The following is an 18,379-nucleotide window of genomic DNA, read 5'->3' on the forward strand; positions in this document are numbered from 1 at the left end:
GCGCCCCGGCTTCCGCCGCCGGGGCAGCGCCGGGGCGGGGCCGCGCCAGTGCAGTGCCGGTAGCGGTGCGGTGCGGCCCGCTCGGTGCCGTCCCGCAGCCATGGCGCTGGTGGCGGTGGACAGCGGCTTCCCCCGCTCCCCGCGCGGCGCCGTGAAGATCGCCCGCGCGGTAGGCGCCGAGGGGAGCGGGCGGGCCGGGGCCGGGGCCGGGGCCGGGGCCGGGGCCGGGCCTCCCCCGCTCCGGGCGCGGCGCGAAGTCCCCGTTGCTGTTTGTGTCCCCGCAGCTGGTGGCCGTCCTCACCTTCCTCTGCTTCGCGTCCTCCCGCGCCCCCGGGGCCTGCACGGCGCTGGCCGCCACGGAGGCGGCGGTCACGGCGCTGCTGCTGGCGCTGTACTGGCTGAAGCTGGACGCGGCCATGAGCTGGCTCTTCTGGCCGCTGGCTGTGAGTACCGGACCCCGCAGGCCATCGCGGGGTGGGGAGGGGGCTTCTGCCCGGCGGAACCGAGAGCCGGCGGCTCCGGCCGGCCGCGCCGGTGTTCGCGAGCAGGGCCGGCCGCGTTGCTCGGCGCCGCTCCCGCACGGCCGGGCCGGGCCCCCCCCGCCCCCCGCCCCCCGCCCTGCCTCGCTGCCCGGTCTGACGGCCAGGCCGCACAGATCTGCCTGAGGAAAAGAAAAAGAAAGGTACAAGGTGAAGTGAGGAAGGGTTCTCCCAAACACGGCTCTGAACGCCGAACCGCGGGGTGTCACTGCGGCTGCTGCGCCCGTGTCGGGGCAGCTCTGTTCCCACAGTGAAGCGGCCGATGTTACTGTTTCGTGCGGGGTGGGAGCCCCTCGCTCCTCGCCAGGCTTGTGCTGCCGAGTAAACGCTTTGCTTCCACTGGCCGTTCCAGGATGTTTTCAACTCGGCGATTGCGGCCTTGTTTCTCCTCGTCGTGTGCCTGTTTGCAGTAATCGCCAAGACCAACAACGGGACGCTGGCTGGAGGAGTGAGTAGGAACATCGCCAAGGCACTCTGGTGCTGACGGGAGGCCGGGTTTGACCCTCTCGGTGCACTCACGCTGTGGTGAGACCACGGTGAGAGCTCTCGTGGCAGAACGTACTCAGCACTCGCCAGCAAAAGTGAATACACGTGCAGCGTATCTCAGTAAAAAACAATGATCCCCAAATCACTAGTAATTTAAAGATATTACTCGAGTTAGGAATTACTACAGAGAGGTAGTAACACTGAAAACTATAAACTAAGAGTTTAACTAATTTGAGTAACCTGCATTTGCTTCTGTAGCTTGAAATCCTAGGTGGGAGAATCCATAGCCCTTTCAGGACTGTCCAGTCTGGCTACCGTATTTAAGAAGAAATGCCTACGATTCTGCTAAACAGAGGTGGAACTTTTTAGCAGACACGCTGGTACTCCCCTCCTGATGTGTATTGTTTTTTTCTGACATGAACCGAGAAATCACAGCAGTCAAAAATTTTTCCATACTATGAATGTAAAGATTTTTGCATACTTCAAATCAAACCAGTTTAAGCAACTGGTATTTTTAATTCAAATTCAAACTAATATAAATAACATTAATAAACAGTAAGGGGGGGGAACTCAGTCTCCTGAAATACAAGATAAGCTAAAATGTGGCAAGCAACCAAAGGAGCACAGGACTTGCCACAGGAGATTTTCAAAGTGAGCTTAGGAGCCAGGGAGGTGCAAAGCTGTTGTCTCTGCTGGCGCTGGCAATGACAACCTGAGCAAAAAAGGCTTTCTGGTAAAGTGACGGCTGTGCTAGAAGATCATTTCTGTTCTCAGCTGTGAAGTTGGCAGAAATTCAAGGTGGAGGCAGGAGACGAAGCGGGTAGCTCAGCAACCAAGTTTGGGCAGAGTGCATGACCTCCTCAGTGCTGGGAGGAACAGCTGGCGCTGGGCCTGCCCTCCTGGGGCGCGCTGCCTGCCGCTGCGCCCTCGGAGAGCGCTTGCTGACACCCCGAGCAGGGAATTCCGTTTCAGAACACGCTTGCATCAAAAAAAATACCCACGCATGGGATGGGGCTGAAGGGGAAGAGCTGGGTGAGTGAACTCGGCGGTCATTTTGCAAACACACTTTTCCGGTCTGGTCTCTTTTCTGCCTGGAGTTGTGTGTTTTTTAAATACGTACGTTTTCTTCAGTTGGGAGCATGCTTGCCGTTCAGCGCGTCAGAGGAGAGGAGCGCCGTTTTTTCCCGCTAGGCTTGTTTCTACGAATATTGACTTGTCTCTGGGCCAATACCACTAGGTAGGCAGCCGGGCTTTCATTAGGGATAGAGCCTGCTCTGGCATAATGCAGCGTTACCTTGGCTTTCAAGGAGAACAGGTCCGCTCCAAGGCTCCAGACAAACATCAGACGAAGCCAGGGTGCAGACTGCTGATGGGATTTACATGTGGATATTATTTAATTTACCAGCTGTCTGGGGTCACGCGTATGTTTGGAAGGCCAGAACCAGCTTAGGAAGATGTGTTTACTGCTTCTGTGAGGAACGGTAGGCGAGTCGCTACGGCAGAAGATAGAGATTCTATGGGGGCACTAACGTTACCGTTATTTTTATAGGTGTTTGGTCTTGTGCTGCTTGTTCTCTGTGTTGTCGACGCGGTTCTTCTTTTCCGGAAGATTAGCTTTGGTGGACCAAGAGGGAGGAACACTCCTGCGAAATGAGATGACCGTGTTAGTGGAAGAACGGTTTCCCCATTGGTGGCTGGTTTACCGTTCTCCTTTGAAGAATTTGTGTTTCCATGTGTTCGCCTTTGAATGTTTATGTGCATTTTTGCAGGTATTGTTCATAAGTTTTCTTACATTTGCGAGCGTGGTTTCAGTGTTGCAATTTCACCAGTGTAAGCGTCACAGAAAATCGTCGTGTTTTTCTAAACCCCGTTACGTTTTTACCTGTATGAAAACCGCGATTTCTGTAATAAAGAGGATCCAGGCGGGCACAAGCGCACCGTTTAACGTTATGTGCTTACCGAGCGCGCCCAAGGCGAGCCGGCCGCGGGGCGGCGGCCGCGGGGGGGCAGCGCTGGGGCCGTGCCGGTGCCCCCGCCCGCCGCGGCCAGCCCCGGTCTGCCGGCAGCGAGCCCCCCCCCTGCCGCGCAGGGCTCCGGGGCCCGCTCGGTGCCGCCTTCGCGTCCCGCGGCGCTGCCCCCCGCGGGCCCCCCCCCCGCAGTTTTTCCCTCTCTTCTCGTTTCCGCTTCCCCCCGCCGAGCGCAAGCCCCCGCCCCCGGCGCGGCCGGCGCGGCCCGCAGCCATGGAGGAGCCGGGGCCCGCCGCCCCGCCGCCCGCACTGCGCGCGCTGCTCCCGCCGCGCGACTTCCTCTGCTCCCGCAAAGGACAGCTGCTCCTCGCCGAGGCGGTAAGGCCGGGGCGGCGGGTGGGGGGCGCGGGGGGGACCCCGCTCCGGGGCCGAACCGGGGGGGAGCGGCCGGGCCGGCGCGGGGAGCTGGAGCGGCGGAGCTGCGGCCCGCCGGGCTGCGGTGATCGGCGCCGGGCTGCGGTGATCGGCACCGCCCGACGCCCACCGCCCCGCAGCATCATCGCCCGGCGCCGCGGGGGAGCGGGCGGCCGGGCCCCAGCGCGGCCAGAAGGATCCGACTCCTTACTGCGCGGGGGCGTGCGGGGCACCGCGCCCCCCGCCTGCGCCCCCCGCCGCGCAGCCGGGCACGCGCGCTCGCTGCTGGAGCCGGGTGCCCCACTCTGGGGGTACCAGACAATCCCTGGGAACGAGCTTAGCCTGGCGGTGGAAGCACTGCTCCCCCAGGAAGACCCCGCGGCTCTCCCTTGGGTCCGAGGTCCAAGATGTCATTAGAGACTTCTGATTTTCGGCGTAACACTTTCTGCCATGTTACTTGTAAAGGCGTAAAGCCCGACGGATGAAACAGTCCCCACCGGGTAGCGACGGAGAAAACTCACCCCATGGGCAGAGGGTATTTCGCAACCAAAATTCATTTTAAGAGGAAGTTAGCCAATTGAAATTAGACCTTCAACATCATTTATACTAGAAATAATGAGAAATTTAAAGACTAAGAAAGAGGCTGTGGGCGCTGCCCTGTGGGAGGCAGCGGGGGAAGAGCCAGGAGATGCGACGCTGGCTTTGAGAGGAACAGCCGTTCACTCCAGGAGGATGAGTGCCGTGGTGAGGAGCACGGGCCTTGGGCCGGATAGCAGCAGGCCACAGGCTGCATCAGCTCCACCAAAAACCCCGTAAAAATTCCAGGTACCCCTCATCACTCATACAGCATCTGTAGTTTACAAAAACACACATTTAGCAGATACTGAAGCCCAAGTCTCTTTGCTCCTTTGGCACGTACCTGTTACATGCTGTGACATAGACCGGCATTTCCTACACAAGCTCACAGCCAGTGCATGAGGACTTTCAGACAGCCTGGCTTGTTAACATCTGTGATGACATATTTGAGGAAGGCTGTTTTGGTCATGGGATCAGACCCACCCTTTTGTTGTCATAGAGAAGTACTGATTACGCTTCCTTGGAGTAATAAAAACTGCTCTGTCTTGACAAAAGCAGGGCTTTATCCTTCGTAAGGCCACGCGGGGCTTCCCGAGGGTTTGGCTGGCTGAAAGCAGCTCTGAAATCCCATCTGCCGAAAGTGAGGCGAACCCCTCTGTGTGCTCCTTGCAGGCCAGCCCACGTGCTTAGGACGCTGTCTCCTGGCAGAGGGTTTCTCGCCAGCAGTAGTTTCTCTCCAGTTGTCTCCCCTTGGCCAGAAGAAATCCTTGAAGACAACACAGGCCCCACAGTAAATCCAGTCTGTATATAATTAGAGAAATGCACTGCCAAATAATTGAAGATGAGTCCAGTTAAATCTATCACAGTTTTAAATCTGTTTCATCTTTAGCTTTGTATTTCTTGTCATGAACGTTTAATTTTTCCTCTTTGACATGGTACTAACGTGGGGTGGGGTTGGGTTCTGCATAAATGTATGTAAATAATATTCATGGGATACAGATTTTGAATAGTGTCTTTTGTCCAGAAACAAAATGGGGTTCTCGTTAGTGTTACTGAATATCCCCATCACATTATTATTTGGCAGCTTGGCAAGCTGCAAGAAAGACGCTGTATTGCTCTGTCTTTAAAGCCACGCAAATACTGGCGTCTCTGCAGGTAGATCAGAGGTTCTCTGTTCTACCACAGGAAACGCCAAGTCAGTTTTTTCAACATTCAAAAAGCAAACTACCATATACTGAAAAAATACATTACCAATGAAGCAAAGAAGCAACTTGCAGCTGTGTCTTGGCTGGGGTGGAAGGTTATACTTCTCTTTTCCAGCCTGTGGCAGAAAGGGAACAGGAGCTGGCTTCAGCAAATCCCCCCCAGCCCAGTGACTGTGCTGGTTGTGTACTTGGTGGAAGTCACCTCGTTAAAAAGTCTCATTTTGCCCAGCAGAAGTGGCTGGCAGATGATTGGTTCAGCTGCCCTAAGTTACACTGGGCCAGCTCGGCCTTTGCCAACGACGCCAGCGGCCACGCTGACGCCTGCCTGTCCCCTGCGCCGGTGCCTGCAGCGTGGGGCGGCCCCGGGACGGTGGCACTGGTCTGGGCATTCTCGTGCTGCCTCGAGAACAAGTTAGGCTGGTGATAAAGCCAGTTACTGCTAGAAGCTTAATTACAATCTCAAATTTTATTCAGAGAAGGAAGTTGTTCCCCCCCCCCCCCCCCACGCACTCCTTTTCCTTTTGATCTTCCTGCCTTACTAATTTTTTATTCCACCTGGGATAGCTACTTAGCCACAAAGCAGCAGTAACTTCAAGTACATTTATAAGCTTTGCTGTCTCTCCTGATCCTGTTTATTCTGTCTTGCTCTTCCACTTTCTAATCACTACTCTTTATCTGCCAGGTTAAATTTTTTCTCTTTCTTTTTTCCTTTCTATTTTCTCCCCATACCATTATTTTTTCTATACATTTTAACACTCTTCTCCTCTTAACCTACTCGTTTTTCCAAGTTGTTATTTTGAAGGTCAGGATCTCATCCATGCTCTTTTCCTCGCTGAAGAGATGCATTCTTCAGTTCCCTCTGTCCTCTGTTGGAACGGTTTCACAGCCACTCTCCTGCCTGCCACCAGAGCTCATCTGGGCAAGATCCGCATTGACATTCTGCTGCTCGCACCGGCTATTTCAGTCAAGCTTTTGTGTTTGTCCTGGTGACTACTGAAACTGGCATCTCCTTAGTCCCTTGAAGCTAGTATGCAGTAGCACTACTTTTTTTTTTTTAGTAAAAATACAGTATAAATACGTAAGGTTGTCCTGTATAAGGTTGTGTCACCTTTATGCCTGTTTTTTCTCCTCTTTTCCTGTCTGTCTTCTCTCTTTTCAGTCTTCTCTGAACTGACCTTCATAACTGAAGCTTCCAGCTGCTCTGTGTAAAGCCTCCTTTGAAGATGAGCCCGCGCTTTTCTCCGGGTCCATAGCCCGAAGGCGACCCTTGCAGCTAACGCTGGGGGGACAGTCACCTCCACGACAGCTAACGATGGCGAAGGAGTAACTGAACAGCAGAGATGGCTAAGCCACCTGCCTTCTCTCTCTGCCGATAAACAAGAACCAAATGCGCTCCTGTGCGACAGAGATCATAACCAGCCACTTTCCACACGGTGGAAGCCAGCCTGCTCTGTTACGCGGCGGGGAAGTGAGCAGTGAGCAGAGCCCCGGCACGTGGCATGGCGTGCAATGGTGCCAGCTGCTGCCGGGCACCTGCGGGTCTGCTCTCCTGCGAGGGGAGATGAGCGCCTTCGCGCCCCGCCACAACCTCAGCGCCGCAGCAGCCTCCCCGCCCTTAAGGAGCGCAGTGCTTTATAACCATTGCAGCTAATTACTGTTCATACCTTCAACTGCGAGCTGGTTAACATGATAAAGTAGAACTTCAGAATGCCTGGCCAGTTTAAGAAGCCCAGCAACAAAATACTAAGTAATAATAACATGGGAGAAAATTGCTTTCTGAAACACAATACCAAAGAAGCTCCTTTAAAAAATAAAAAGTAGTATGTAATAGTTCTTTCTCTATTATATGTATTCCCAATCCCACAAAAAAGGTGCTCAATGAAGAATCGGGCCTCTTTTTTTCCAGGATTTTTTATAACGTTACCACTGTCAGGCTATGAAAGGATCCTGCTCTGTTCTTTGCTACACTACAGCTGTCTGCTTCCAAATATTCCTCTGTGGTGGAGCTGGTAACCTTTCAGCAGCAGCGCAGGAACTCCTCAGGCTCCTCGCTGCCATCAATGCTGAGGATGTGATCCCAAAGGAAAAAGAAACCCCCTGTGTAAATACAAATGGACACAACTGATAAAACACTACTTTTTTTTTCTTCCTCCTGGAAGCAGCAGTGCTTTCCGAGTCTGAAAGTGCTAGAAATGAACTTGCAGCTGCATTGAGCCTCACCAACTTCCGCTCTAGCTGTTGGTTTTGGGTTTTTTTTTTTTCTTTTAGTGTAGATACGGAGCTGTTAGAAAGGTGACAAGATTCCATTGCTTGGCCTTTCTCTACGCACAGCTTCAGGAAAAACGGTGCAGAACAAGTGTGATGTGCCGTGGATCATCTGACAGTTTTGAGAGGGTTCAGGCTGAAGGTTCCTTTTGAGTTTGTCATTTTTAGAGCAACTTGCAGTTTGCCAGATGTTTGTCTCATTGAAGTCTGGTAAAGTCAGTCGGTGTTCATTCTTTCTGAGTACAGACTGGTACATCAGTGTTTGTGTTGTGGGAGGAGAGGTATGTTTTCAAAATTTCCACATTTTTAGATGACAAATGTTTCAGTTAGTGGCACTGCAATTAAATGGTCAGGCAAGATAACAAGATACCTACTCACTTTTATAATTCAGAAGAGACAGTAATAGATAACATCCCGTATTGCTCAGGAAGCCCCTGCACTCCACCTGTCAGCAGGGGAAATCAGCTCTAAACAAACAGAAATGAGAAACATCATCAGAAGCCGACAGCTTTGTGGGCTCCTGTATTACACAGGGCTGTCCCCACGTTACTGAGTAGATTCGGCATCAAACCCCACGTCTGGGCTGCGACGTAGCCACCAGGGAGGCAAAAAAACAAAAAGCAAAGAAGCAGCTGTAGCACCACAGCCGTCACCTGACAGAGCCTTCAGGCACCTCCTTCCTCTTGTTTCTCTTCTTCTTTCTAATGTCTGCCTGCCTCCCCTTCCAGCGCCTGCCAGCCTTGCCTCGATGAAGGCTGCAGCATCCAAAAATACCATCTTTCAAACCTGCATTCTCAAAATCTGGTCCACTATTTTATAGGTATGTGTTTCACATGAAATCTTCCTTGGGCCTTTCCAGTCTCTGAATGCCTTCGAAAGGAGGCACCATGCTTAACTGGAGAGCAATTACCACACTTCACGTCAGATTCTTTCCCTTTTACTATTACCATCAATAATCCACTGAAATGAAGGAGCTTCTTGCAAACCAAGAGTGGGTTGTTTTCGGGGTTTTTTTTGATGTGGCCTTGACGTGCACAACGGGATGCTGTCGAGTGGAGTCAGGAGAGGAGAGCTGGGATGGGCTGGGCTCAAGCCCACCACTGACTCTGGTGGTGACAGAAAGAGTCCCACTACTGTTCGTAGGGCTGAGGAACAGGCAGCCGGAGACTGCTGTGATCCGACCAGTTACCGAGGGGGTTGTCTGAGCAAGTAACTGGCCTGTTATCTAGATTTTTAAATGGACAACTAGTATTTCCCCAGGTGCCAGCTTCTCCGGATCAGACCGAATTCAAAAGCTGAAGTGCTCAGACCGATCCTTTTGCCACCTCAGCAGCTCACCTCGCACCCACGCAGGAATCGCACCGGAGCCAGAGCCCGTGGCCTGCCCTTGCCACACCGCACTTTTTGTGTGTGCCCTGAGCTCTGTCACAGCAGGGTCTCGGGCACTGCCCTGCGCTTCAGACCACGTAGACCTGCCCCAGGCCATCAGGGTGAAGGGACGGCAGCCAGAACTTTCAGTTGCACAAATTGCCGCAAGGCTGATCTTCAGAGAACACAAAGGCTCCTCATTTCACCCAACAGTCAACGGCTCCGACAGAAAAACTTTTTCTCTATATAAAGGCAGGCAGAGCACAGGAGTTGCTGTCTCAAACAGAATCGAGATCAAAGTGATCTCTACTGTGCATCCTCAACTTGCATATTTGAAATTTGCCTCTCTGCCTCCCCTCACTGCTGTAGTGTGATGTGTTATTTAACACTGCGTTTCATCCTTTCATAAGAGATCTGCCACGTTTAGGTCACGTCTGATGTTCTGCTATTGAAAGGGGGGTGGTTGGTGGGACCTGCCCTGAATGCGTCTCCTCCCTGCTGCTGTTCGTCCCTGCGTACTTCTCTGTCTCTAAATCTCAGCTATCACACACTTTCCTTTAGCCAAAAAAAAAAGAAAAAAAGATTTTTCTTAAAACACCAGAACAAGAAAGGAAAAGTGTCCTAGCTACATGGTGATTTCTTTTTAAATCAAGAAAACGTGAAACCGTGTCTAAATTATGTTCCACAAACGTAAGCATGGCAGATTCACAAAGATAAAGTCCAGCCCTTTCTGGTTTTGTTCCGTGGGGGTGGGAAGAGAATAGACAGTGTGACAGGAAGGAGGAAGAATTTGTCCTCTCTCCTCTCAAGAGTTTTCAAGTTGTGTTACATCCACTTCTCTTCAAACAGTACTTGGCACTTCCCATTCACAGAAATAAAATAACCATGTTAAGGGTAAGATGCAGTGAATGAGCTCCCTCTGCTATATGAAAACTCTAGAAAAACCTGCCAAGAGGCTATGTAAGCAATAAGCAAATAACAACAGGATAAATAATAGCAAACAGGGTAGATAATAACAGGTAACAGGCATCAATGCAGAAGTGAACTCTCTGTATCATACCAGATCAGTTTCTTACAACCCAATGAAAACAGAACAATGCATGGGCATTTTCAGATAAATATAGTATCTTAGTAAAAATGTCACATGCTTTCAAACTTCACCACCCAGTCCTAATGGATCAAAACAATATACTCTAGCTCCTACTATCCTGGTCAAGAACTGACCGCTTTCCCCAAAACCCAGGCTTGTTAATTAAGAAATTATTTCAACAGGATTGAACTGCTCAGTTGCCCCCCAAAGCTAAATGGGCTCTTTTGATATATGTATTTGAGGGCTGACTGACCTCTCATATGAGTAATTATTAATTAATTATAATTAATTTATTATAGAAGCCTTTTCATTCACATATAATAATGATTTGTTTTTTTGAGGTACAGGTGGTTCCCAGGAACACATGGTAGCAGCAAACAAAGAAATCCATAGGTCTGAAATTTAATGAGGCAAATGCATTGACCATCACAGGCCAGTTGCTTTTCAGTAAGCCTCGTCTGCCTTCAGACATGCCATCTGGGGGAAAATAATACATCTGTTCTCAGTATTGTATAAGTGAGAATGTCTGTGTCTCAGTTTAGAATTCAGAAAAAGAAAAATCCTTGTAATCTAATGCTCAAACAGTACCTGCTGCTACATTGACCAAAAGCATCTCTGAGCATTGCTAAGGCAGAGATTTGTCTCTCAGAGGAAAGGCTGCATAGAGCAGCTCAGGTGTAAACTAGCACATAATACTCACACTGGCGGAACATGTTTTATTCAGTGCCAGCTACTTTTTTTATTTTAAGCTAATTTGAAGAAAGCATCAACCAGTTACCACACAAGGCAGCAGGGCTGGAGCCTGTTCTTGGAGGTATTCTAAAGGTATTTTAGTTGAATGGGAAAACAAATGCCATATTTATTACTTTGTAGAGTTAGGAAACATGATGGAGATACAACAAATCTAGGGGAGTTATCTGTCCTATTACTCTCTAAAACAGCTGTCTACACTGGAAAACTAGAACCAGAGACTTTCAGAAATGACAGAATAATTAATTCTCAGGTCTTTTCTACCCATCAACAGCAGCCTTTTTTCTTTTAACTCTAAGAAGATTATAAATGCTGAGTTACTTTGGGCTATCTGAGCGATGATTTGGGTTTCAAATGAGAACTGTCACGGTTGAAAGCCTAAAGCTCTGTTTGCTTGGCAATGCCCCACTCTATTTTCAGAATTATGTTGTCGGAACTGTTTACAGTCCAGAGCAAATTACTGACTCGGAGAGGTGCAAATCCACAGAGCTCTCCGGAATGTCACACGCACTGAAATGAATGCCATTACTTTAGATTTATTCCATGCTAAACAAGAAAATTAATTGGCCCATGGAAAAAAAAATTAGGAAGCAAGATATGCCATTACCAGCAGCACTGACAGAAATACAGAGGGAGAATAACGCTTCAAAGCTGCTCAGCTGCTGGAGGCTCTGCTATTCCATGCGAATAACTGGAGTTTCCCCCTTGCTCTAGGTGCTGTCATTTATCATCTTTATCTGCTACATTGCGTCTTCAGCTGCCTCTTTCATGATGGCACCACTCCTAGAGTTTCTGGTGGCACTGTTTCTTTTTTTTGCTTACGCCTCCAAACTTAATGAGAAGTTTAAAGGACTGTACTGGCCTCTTATGGTAAGTGAAATGTGCAATATAAAAACAGATTTAATTGTACAGGATAACATGAGTAGAAGGGACTATACGGGAGTTCAGGCTGACTGTTAACAACTTCCCCCCTTATTAGAAACTCGTCTGTATTGCCTCTCATTCAAAGGGTCCCAAAGCACTCTTTAAACTGTGCCATACTACAGACTATAGCTTTCTTGGTGCTGGCATAACGTGTGGTTTTACTGAAGGCAAATGGTTTAGGGCTGGAGCTTCAGAAGCAGGCAACATCAGCCTAAGTCCGACCACTGCTGGGGTCTCCTTAGTATTGCCACCCTTACAAGTGGGGAAACTGAGGCACACTATACAGTAACGCATATACTTTACCAAAATGCTTCCAGATTCTCAGGTGCGCTGTTGAGGTGGCGAGTCGCACTCGCCCGCAGACCAGCTGGCAGCTCCCTCTGTCACCGGGGAAGCCCTGCCGCTCTTGCCAGCAGGGGCTCAGGCCCACAGAGGACCCACTGGCTGCTCATTCACCAGGCATCCCCCATGCTGCAGCCACCGGTGATGATGGCACGCTGGCCAGGGGACGCCTCTGGGGCTTCAGGCATGCCTTGTCCAGGGAGCAGCTGCCTAGCAGTGCAGAGGCTGCCAAAAAAATGCTCATCTGATTGATCTGGATTCTCTTTTGGTACAGTCTAGCAATACTTCATCATAGGGAGAATTGATTTGGAGCTCTCAGTGTGTAAAAACAACATTAGCAAGGCCACTGGTGGATAAAACGATAGCAGTGGCTTTGACTAGGACATTGTGCATGGTTTTCAGCTGGTAATCTGAGTTCCGTCGTTTTCCTGTTTTCTACATGCATCTGATTCCAGAACTAAGACAAGAAAAATACTCATGTGTTTATTATGTCCATTACCGTAACGTACTCCAGCCACAGAATGTAGGTAACTGACCTTGCCCTGGCTTCAGAAGAATCAAGTTTCTTGTAGGATTTGTGTTTTGAGACAGTATCTTACTCATCCATCCATTCTGAAAAGGCAGAAGGATCTAATTGTGAACAGAGGTCAAGATACCATTATTCCAGATCACAGGATTTACACATGCCCTGGGAATCACAGCTCTTGTTTAATACACAGTTCAGAGACCCTGTTGCTCCAGCACATCATGCTTGTATTCCAGGGCATGGCCCCAGCCCTGCAGAGCTGCAGTCTCAGCCACAGAAGCACATATTTCGATACAGCAACAGGTACCTTCACTTCAGGCTAGCTACTGGAGTTACACGTGTACATACGAAGTATAAATCATAGTTTTAAACACTAACCAAGGTGTTTAGTTCCTACAGACAGCCCTAATTCTATACAGAAACAAGCACACGCCAGTTCCCCACGGGAACTGGTACGCTCCTCCAGAGCCGCAGGAGTTCTGCTTAAAGGTGGCACTTAAGGCATTTCAAATGATTCTTCCATTGGAGCCCTTGCTGCGCTCCAAGTTAAACATCCCAGAAAGACAGCCCTTCTCAGCCTGAGACTGGCATACGCCTGTTAAAAGTAGGATTTATAGCAACATCTGTAAGAGCAGAAGCTTATGCCAAGATTCCAGTCATCTCACATTTAAAAATATTTCCCAGATGAGCAGTTCATCTGCTACAACACACCAGGCTGTAGTCACACTGCAGCATCAGGCGAGTCCACTGACGCAGCAACAGAGCTTTTTAATGGTCATTTCTGAAATCGGTTTTAGAGGAGTCTGTATGTTGGAATTACATGACTAATCTGAGAATGCAACATTGCTTATTTCACAGGATTTCTTGTGGTGCGTCACTGCTGCCATTATTTACTTTGCCATCTCAGTTGCTGCTGTCTCAAAATACAATGATGGAGCATCTAAAGCAGCAGGAGTAAGTAGACCTGAGCTTTCCACTTCAGTATTCTGGTGAACTGCATATGGACTTGCTTTAGAAGCAATTCAATTTTGACCCCATTGCAAGGAGTAGAAGTTTCCTCAGTTAACTGAGAATTAGATTTGCCTAAAGCAAGGAAGAAATGGTCAGTTATTTAGAAAAAACAGGTTTTGAATCAATGAAAAGTTTTTTCATCCTAACAGTGCTGCTCAACGTTAACTGTACTACTTAGGGAAGGCACTTCTTCTGCTCTTTAATTTTACCAGCTGTACAGAGAACTAAACTTCTCTGTTCCTTCAAAGAACATCAAGATCCTTGAACAGAGGGAATAATAAAAAAGAAATCAAATTTGTACCTACTAAGAACAGTTTCAATTAAGTAATTTCAACCTCCTGCCTCTCCTTAGTTTTACTTGGAGGAGTTGAAACAAGAGCAGTGTCATTTTACCCTCCAGTATACGGATTGCCTTCGTCGTCAGTATTTGGTGTTCAGAAACAAGATACAGCCTCTCCATCTGCAACTTGACTCTAAGCATCAATAACGTATGCAACAAAGAAAATTTGTGTAATAATTTTAAAAGATAAGGAAGAACAATACCCAGTAGTGTTAGCCAGCAACCCTTACCAAGCCCTCCCAAGCCACACACAGTTTCAAAACAAAGACCTTTTTTTTTTTTTTAATCTTGTCACTGGGTTTAGAGGTGGAGCAATGCAACACAGCATTTACCCCAGCTTCTCAGACTGAAAACCAGCCTGTTCTTGCTACACTGCTCCTTCTTTGACACTAAATAGGTAACTCCGGAATCACTGTATCTCAATCTAGTTCACTCTGCAATAGACAAGTCCCCCAGCAAATCAGTAAAACGCTATTTCCAGAAAAATCGAGATGATTTCTCGGCGGCAAAGAGATGCCCTGGGATAGTGGAGGTGCAGGTTACGGTCTCCTGTAGCTCCCAGCTCAGGGCAATGCTGATGCCCAGAATGTGCGCAAAGCCAGAGAGGGACGTAGCCCGGGGAAGGGGTAAGGACGCATCTGATGGAGCCACTGCAGGAATTGGTACTCAGGCTCCCGCATTAGCTGTCATTTAGCTGATGCCAGTGGGTCAAGACATTTCCCTTCCCTGTCTTTTTAGAAAGGCACAGGCCAAAAATATCAAGCCCAAGTTTTCTTTCAGAATTTTCTTGTGTCTGTTAGGCTTATTTTGGTTTGTCATTGATAGACGTGACCTGTTGTTAAAGACAGCATTATTTTGCCATTTTAGGTGTTTGGATTTATAGCCACAATAGTGTATGCCATTGATTTCTACATAACCTTCAATGACCTGATTGCTTTTCTCAAGCGAGGCAATTCTGATTCCCCTGAAGGGCAAAAGTCAGAAGGTAGGTAAAATTCCCCTTTTTGGTTATACGAGCATGTAACGTGAGATTTTCTTCTCCATTTCACCCTTCACAGGGGCGCAAGAGCACTCACTCAGTAAGAACAGTTTCTATTCTTGACTACCTTGGTTTTGTATGCTACAACTACGCTGAATTATGAAGCTGCTTAGTCTTAAAATACAGCTGGAATTTCAGTGATTTATAAAGATAACTAGCAAGCCAGGAACGTGAAGTCTCTCCAAGTTTTGCACCATCTAATGTCGAAAGGCCCCAAATCCAGTTACAGAAAGTATTGTGCAGCACAGACTTTCCTCCCATCAAGATGTCTTACTTAAAAAAAAAGTAGATGTTTGTTTTTGAAGAACTCAATTATTAACATCCATTAGTCCAGAGTCTTTTATGTCTTGTAGTGCTTTTCTCTTCATGATCTCTTTATCATGTTTACCTCCTCTTTATCATGATTACCTCTTATTCAGGGTCAAGCTTTGACCATCTGTGGGCAAATGGCCTTGAAAGCCAAGGGCCGCACAGCATAAAATTAACAAGATTGTCTAAGTGGATCTGTCTGATCTGAGGTAGACTGTACCTCCTATATTAGAAAGAAATTTGATAACAAAGATAAAAAGAGGGACCCGCTGTTGGGAGTTCAAACCTATTTCAAGTCAAGTCAGGACACAGGTAGTTATTTCGCAGTATCCAGGAGCCCAAACCAGGCATCATGCCCCTGTGGTACTACTTGTTGCACCCACACAGATGAAAGACTGCTCCACACTTAAACAAATCCCCAGACCCCCCAAAAACACCCCACATAATCAAAATCCACAAAAAAAACTCAAAAACACACACCCAAGATGTGTACAGAATCCTAGAAGGCATATAGTAACGCTAACAGGTTTTTCTAGGTATTTTAGTAGACTGTTAAATGGTTTGCAAGCTTTATGCTGAAAAGAGAGACAAAAGAAGAATTAAAGGAACAGATCATAGAAAACAGACTGACTAAAAACTGTTTGTCCCCACAAACTGAACTGGCCTCAAGATCAGGTAACGAGGGTACAGAATTAGGCTAAAGATAAGATCACATTTCCCTGGAGATGGAGAGAGAAATATATAAAGTTACAAATACGCAGTCACGCCGCTTTGGGTCGGTGATTTGCCCATGCAAGAAAGGCTCTGCCTGGCAGCACTGTTCCTCCAGTGCCAAACTCAAGTTCGTGCTGAGGCCAGAACTCCCTTGCAGGTCAAGTCCCAAGCTTGGGGAAGATGTACCTCTGTAGGCGTATTGGGATTTCTTAATGTCTTAAAGCTTCTGGTTTTCAAATACGTTTAACTGGCAGTGCGTAACCGTGACCCACAGCAAACAGCAATATTCTAGTACAGGAACCGTGTCTTCAACAGACTTCCTCTTGGTGGTCACGCTAACAAAAATATCTCTGCAACTTCTTTCACCTGAACCGTTACCTACGCGGTAGTCATCCAAGTGCCTCCAAGCAGCGTTTCTCAAGTCCTCTGACACACCATTTAAAGCTCCATCATGTTAGAACTGTCACTTTACAAGCAGACACCTGCCGAAGAGCAGCGTATCTCTCCCAGCAAGAGCTAAAGCTGACATGGAGATTTCCAGTTTTCGTTTTCATATTGTTCCTTGTTTTAAATTTCAGATGAGGACTCAGATTCCGACTCAGACTGAAGAACCAAACACCAGCCAAGCATGAAGGGAAGATGATCGAGCACTTTCCTCTTTGCTGAATGCACTGCCAATTGAAATATCTCCTGTATTTCAGCCTTGGTATCCTCTTTCCACCTCCCTGTTTACGGAATCGCCAAAGCACAGACAGGGCAGCGATGTGGAAAAGGAGACTATTCCCAGTGCCGTTAGACACTCCTTCAAAACTACAGATTTTATAGTAGTTCAGCTTGCCACGGACATCTGTATCCAAACAACCTCAATTCTCTGTTGCCTCTCCTTACTCAGCACTACAATGTACTGAGTAAACAGGAACACGGTATTTTACATGTATAAGCAGAGCTTTTAATATGCTTTCTTAATTCCAAATCTTTAACATTTACAGCTTCTATACTTCTTGCTGTGCTAAAGAAGAGAGGCTCTGAATGCCTTTATTTGTATTTTTCTTGATTAACTAACAGTATTTCTTTATCTGAAGTCTGAATATTCCACTATGTCAAGCACTGAAGGCATAGATTATCATTAACATATTGGTTTCAATACATCTATGTCTACTGCCTATCTGCGACACGAAAAACTGACAACTGGAAATCTGCAGCAAGAACAAACCTCAAGGTGTAACTGTGCCGCAGGGTCGGTGGCTCACCAAACATTCAGGATCACTTTTTCAAGCTGTTTGGATGGGGTCACATCCCATCTTCTGCAGTTTCCCCACAGGCATGAGGCAGAACAGATGAGGCATCATCTTTCTGGCCCCTTCCTACCATTTGCGTGGAAGCCCTTGCACAGGTAAGGAAGGCTTGCCAAATGCCATCCAACGTTATCTGCCTGTCGAAGCCTGCAGACCCGTGTGTGCAAGATTCCGCTGTCTGATCTCGTGCTCTGCGTTGCAGACAGTCCTCCTGTGAGAAGCTGCGCTGGGCTTGGTCTGCTGGGTTTGCAGAACAGACAACTGTTTCTGTACAGCGCGGGATACCCGGGCCCCAGGAGGGCAAGACATCCTTCCCACTATGAAAAGACAAAACACCAACCCCCAACTAAAGAGTGTCTGCAATGAAATTCATTTTCCCAGACCCCTTTTTTGGGGGAGGAGGGAAGGGGTTTTTTTTTTTTGTTTGGTTGGTGGTTGTGGGTTTTTTCTTTCCCCCCTGGAAGAACATGATTTAACTCATGGTCTAGAATTCTGGGGGAAAAGCCTTCTGAATTTACAAGAAGGTGTTTTCATTGGTAGCACAACCTACCTTGAAAAATTCCTGTCCACCTATAAATGCATACTGCTTGGAAAAAGCATGGCATGCTCCTTTTTTATAGCATCAGATATACATGTTTCTTTGAAATAGACCTAAATTAAAAAAAAAATTAATACCAGAACAGGTGGCTTTAACAAAAATAAAAATGAGAGCAGATGGTACTAACAGAGTAAATTAAAAACAGAGATAAAACAATAACGGCAGATTTCCTCTGGAACAGAATTACCACTTGGGTTCCAATTCCCTGCCAGCAGCTGGCTGCTGACGGGCAGAAACACGGTACCTAACGGCGAGCAGGTGCTGGGGAAGGTGCTGGCCAGGTTCGGAGTTGGCTAACAGGCAGCTCCTACACCTCCCGTTTCCAGACCACTGAATGAAAGCAGAACAAACAGTTGCTTGCAAATGTGACAAATAATCTTTGCTTTTACCAGAAAGAGCTCTTCAGACCCCTTCCAGTATGAAATTCCATGTTTCTTTCTTTTCTATTGTCATATTTTACTTGGCACACACTGTGACGTCAGGGGACCTGGGCTCATTTTTCTATTCAATTGTTTTGTATTTCTCTTTTTTTAATTAAAAAAATGTACTGCATGTCACAGCTGGAAACTAGTACATGGTTAATATTTAGAAACCATGCTGGATTAAACCTCTTTTAATAGA

The 18,379-nt window shown here is 47.8% G+C and overlaps 2 protein-coding genes across 2 annotated transcripts; both read left to right on the forward strand.

Annotated features, from left to right (window-relative positions):
* The first annotated feature begins 10 nt into the window (after positions 1-10).
* CKLF (chemokine like factor) lies at positions 11-2,957 on the forward strand. Its single transcript, XM_075434237.1, has 4 exons — positions 11-169; positions 285-443; positions 892-987; positions 2,575-2,957. Exons 1-4 carry the CDS (start codon positions 101-103, stop codon positions 2,677-2,679), a joined length of 429 nt encoding a protein of 142 aa, XP_075290352.1. The 5' UTR covers positions 11-100; the 3' UTR covers positions 2,680-2,957.
* A 127-nt stretch (positions 2,958-3,084) lies between these two features.
* On the forward strand, positions 3,085-18,379 carry CMTM3 (CKLF like MARVEL transmembrane domain containing 3). The gene is made up of 5 exons (XM_075434236.1): positions 3,085-3,370; positions 11,375-11,530; positions 13,311-13,406; positions 14,671-14,788; positions 16,444-18,379. The coding sequence occupies exons 1-5, from the start codon at positions 3,266-3,268 to the stop codon at positions 16,470-16,472; spliced, it is 504 nt and encodes a 167-aa protein (XP_075290351.1). The 5' UTR covers positions 3,085-3,265; the 3' UTR covers positions 16,473-18,379.

Source organism: Opisthocomus hoazin, chromosome 12 (assembly GCF_030867145.1).
Source record: "Opisthocomus hoazin isolate bOpiHoa1 chromosome 12, bOpiHoa1.hap1, whole genome shotgun sequence".
In the NCBI taxonomy this organism is placed as follows: Eukaryota; Metazoa; Chordata; class Aves; order Opisthocomiformes; family Opisthocomidae; genus Opisthocomus; species Opisthocomus hoazin.

Bases quoted from the DNA above. Each gene is read 5' to 3' on its own strand.
- CMTM3 (XM_075434236.1), top strand. From the start codon at position 3,266: ATGGAGGAGCCGGGGCCCGCCGCCCCGCCGCCCGCACTGCGCGCGCTG. The intron at 11,531-13,310 runs GTAAGTGAAATG...CTTATTTCACAG, and splicing joins GACTGTACTGGCCTCTTATG to GATTTCTTGTGGTGCGTCAC. The intron at 13,407-14,670 runs GTAAGTAGACCT...TTGCCATTTTAG, and splicing joins GAGCATCTAAAGCAGCAGGA to GTGTTTGGATTTATAGCCAC.
- CKLF (XM_075434237.1), top strand. From the start codon at position 101: ATGGCGCTGGTGGCGGTGGACAGCGGCTTCCCCCGCTCCCCGCGCGGC. The intron at 170-284 runs GTAGGCGCCGAG...GTGTCCCCGCAG, and splicing joins CCGTGAAGATCGCCCGCGCG to CTGGTGGCCGTCCTCACCTT. The intron at 988-2,574 runs GTGAGTAGGAAC...TTATTTTTATAG, and splicing joins ACGGGACGCTGGCTGGAGGA to GTGTTTGGTCTTGTGCTGCT.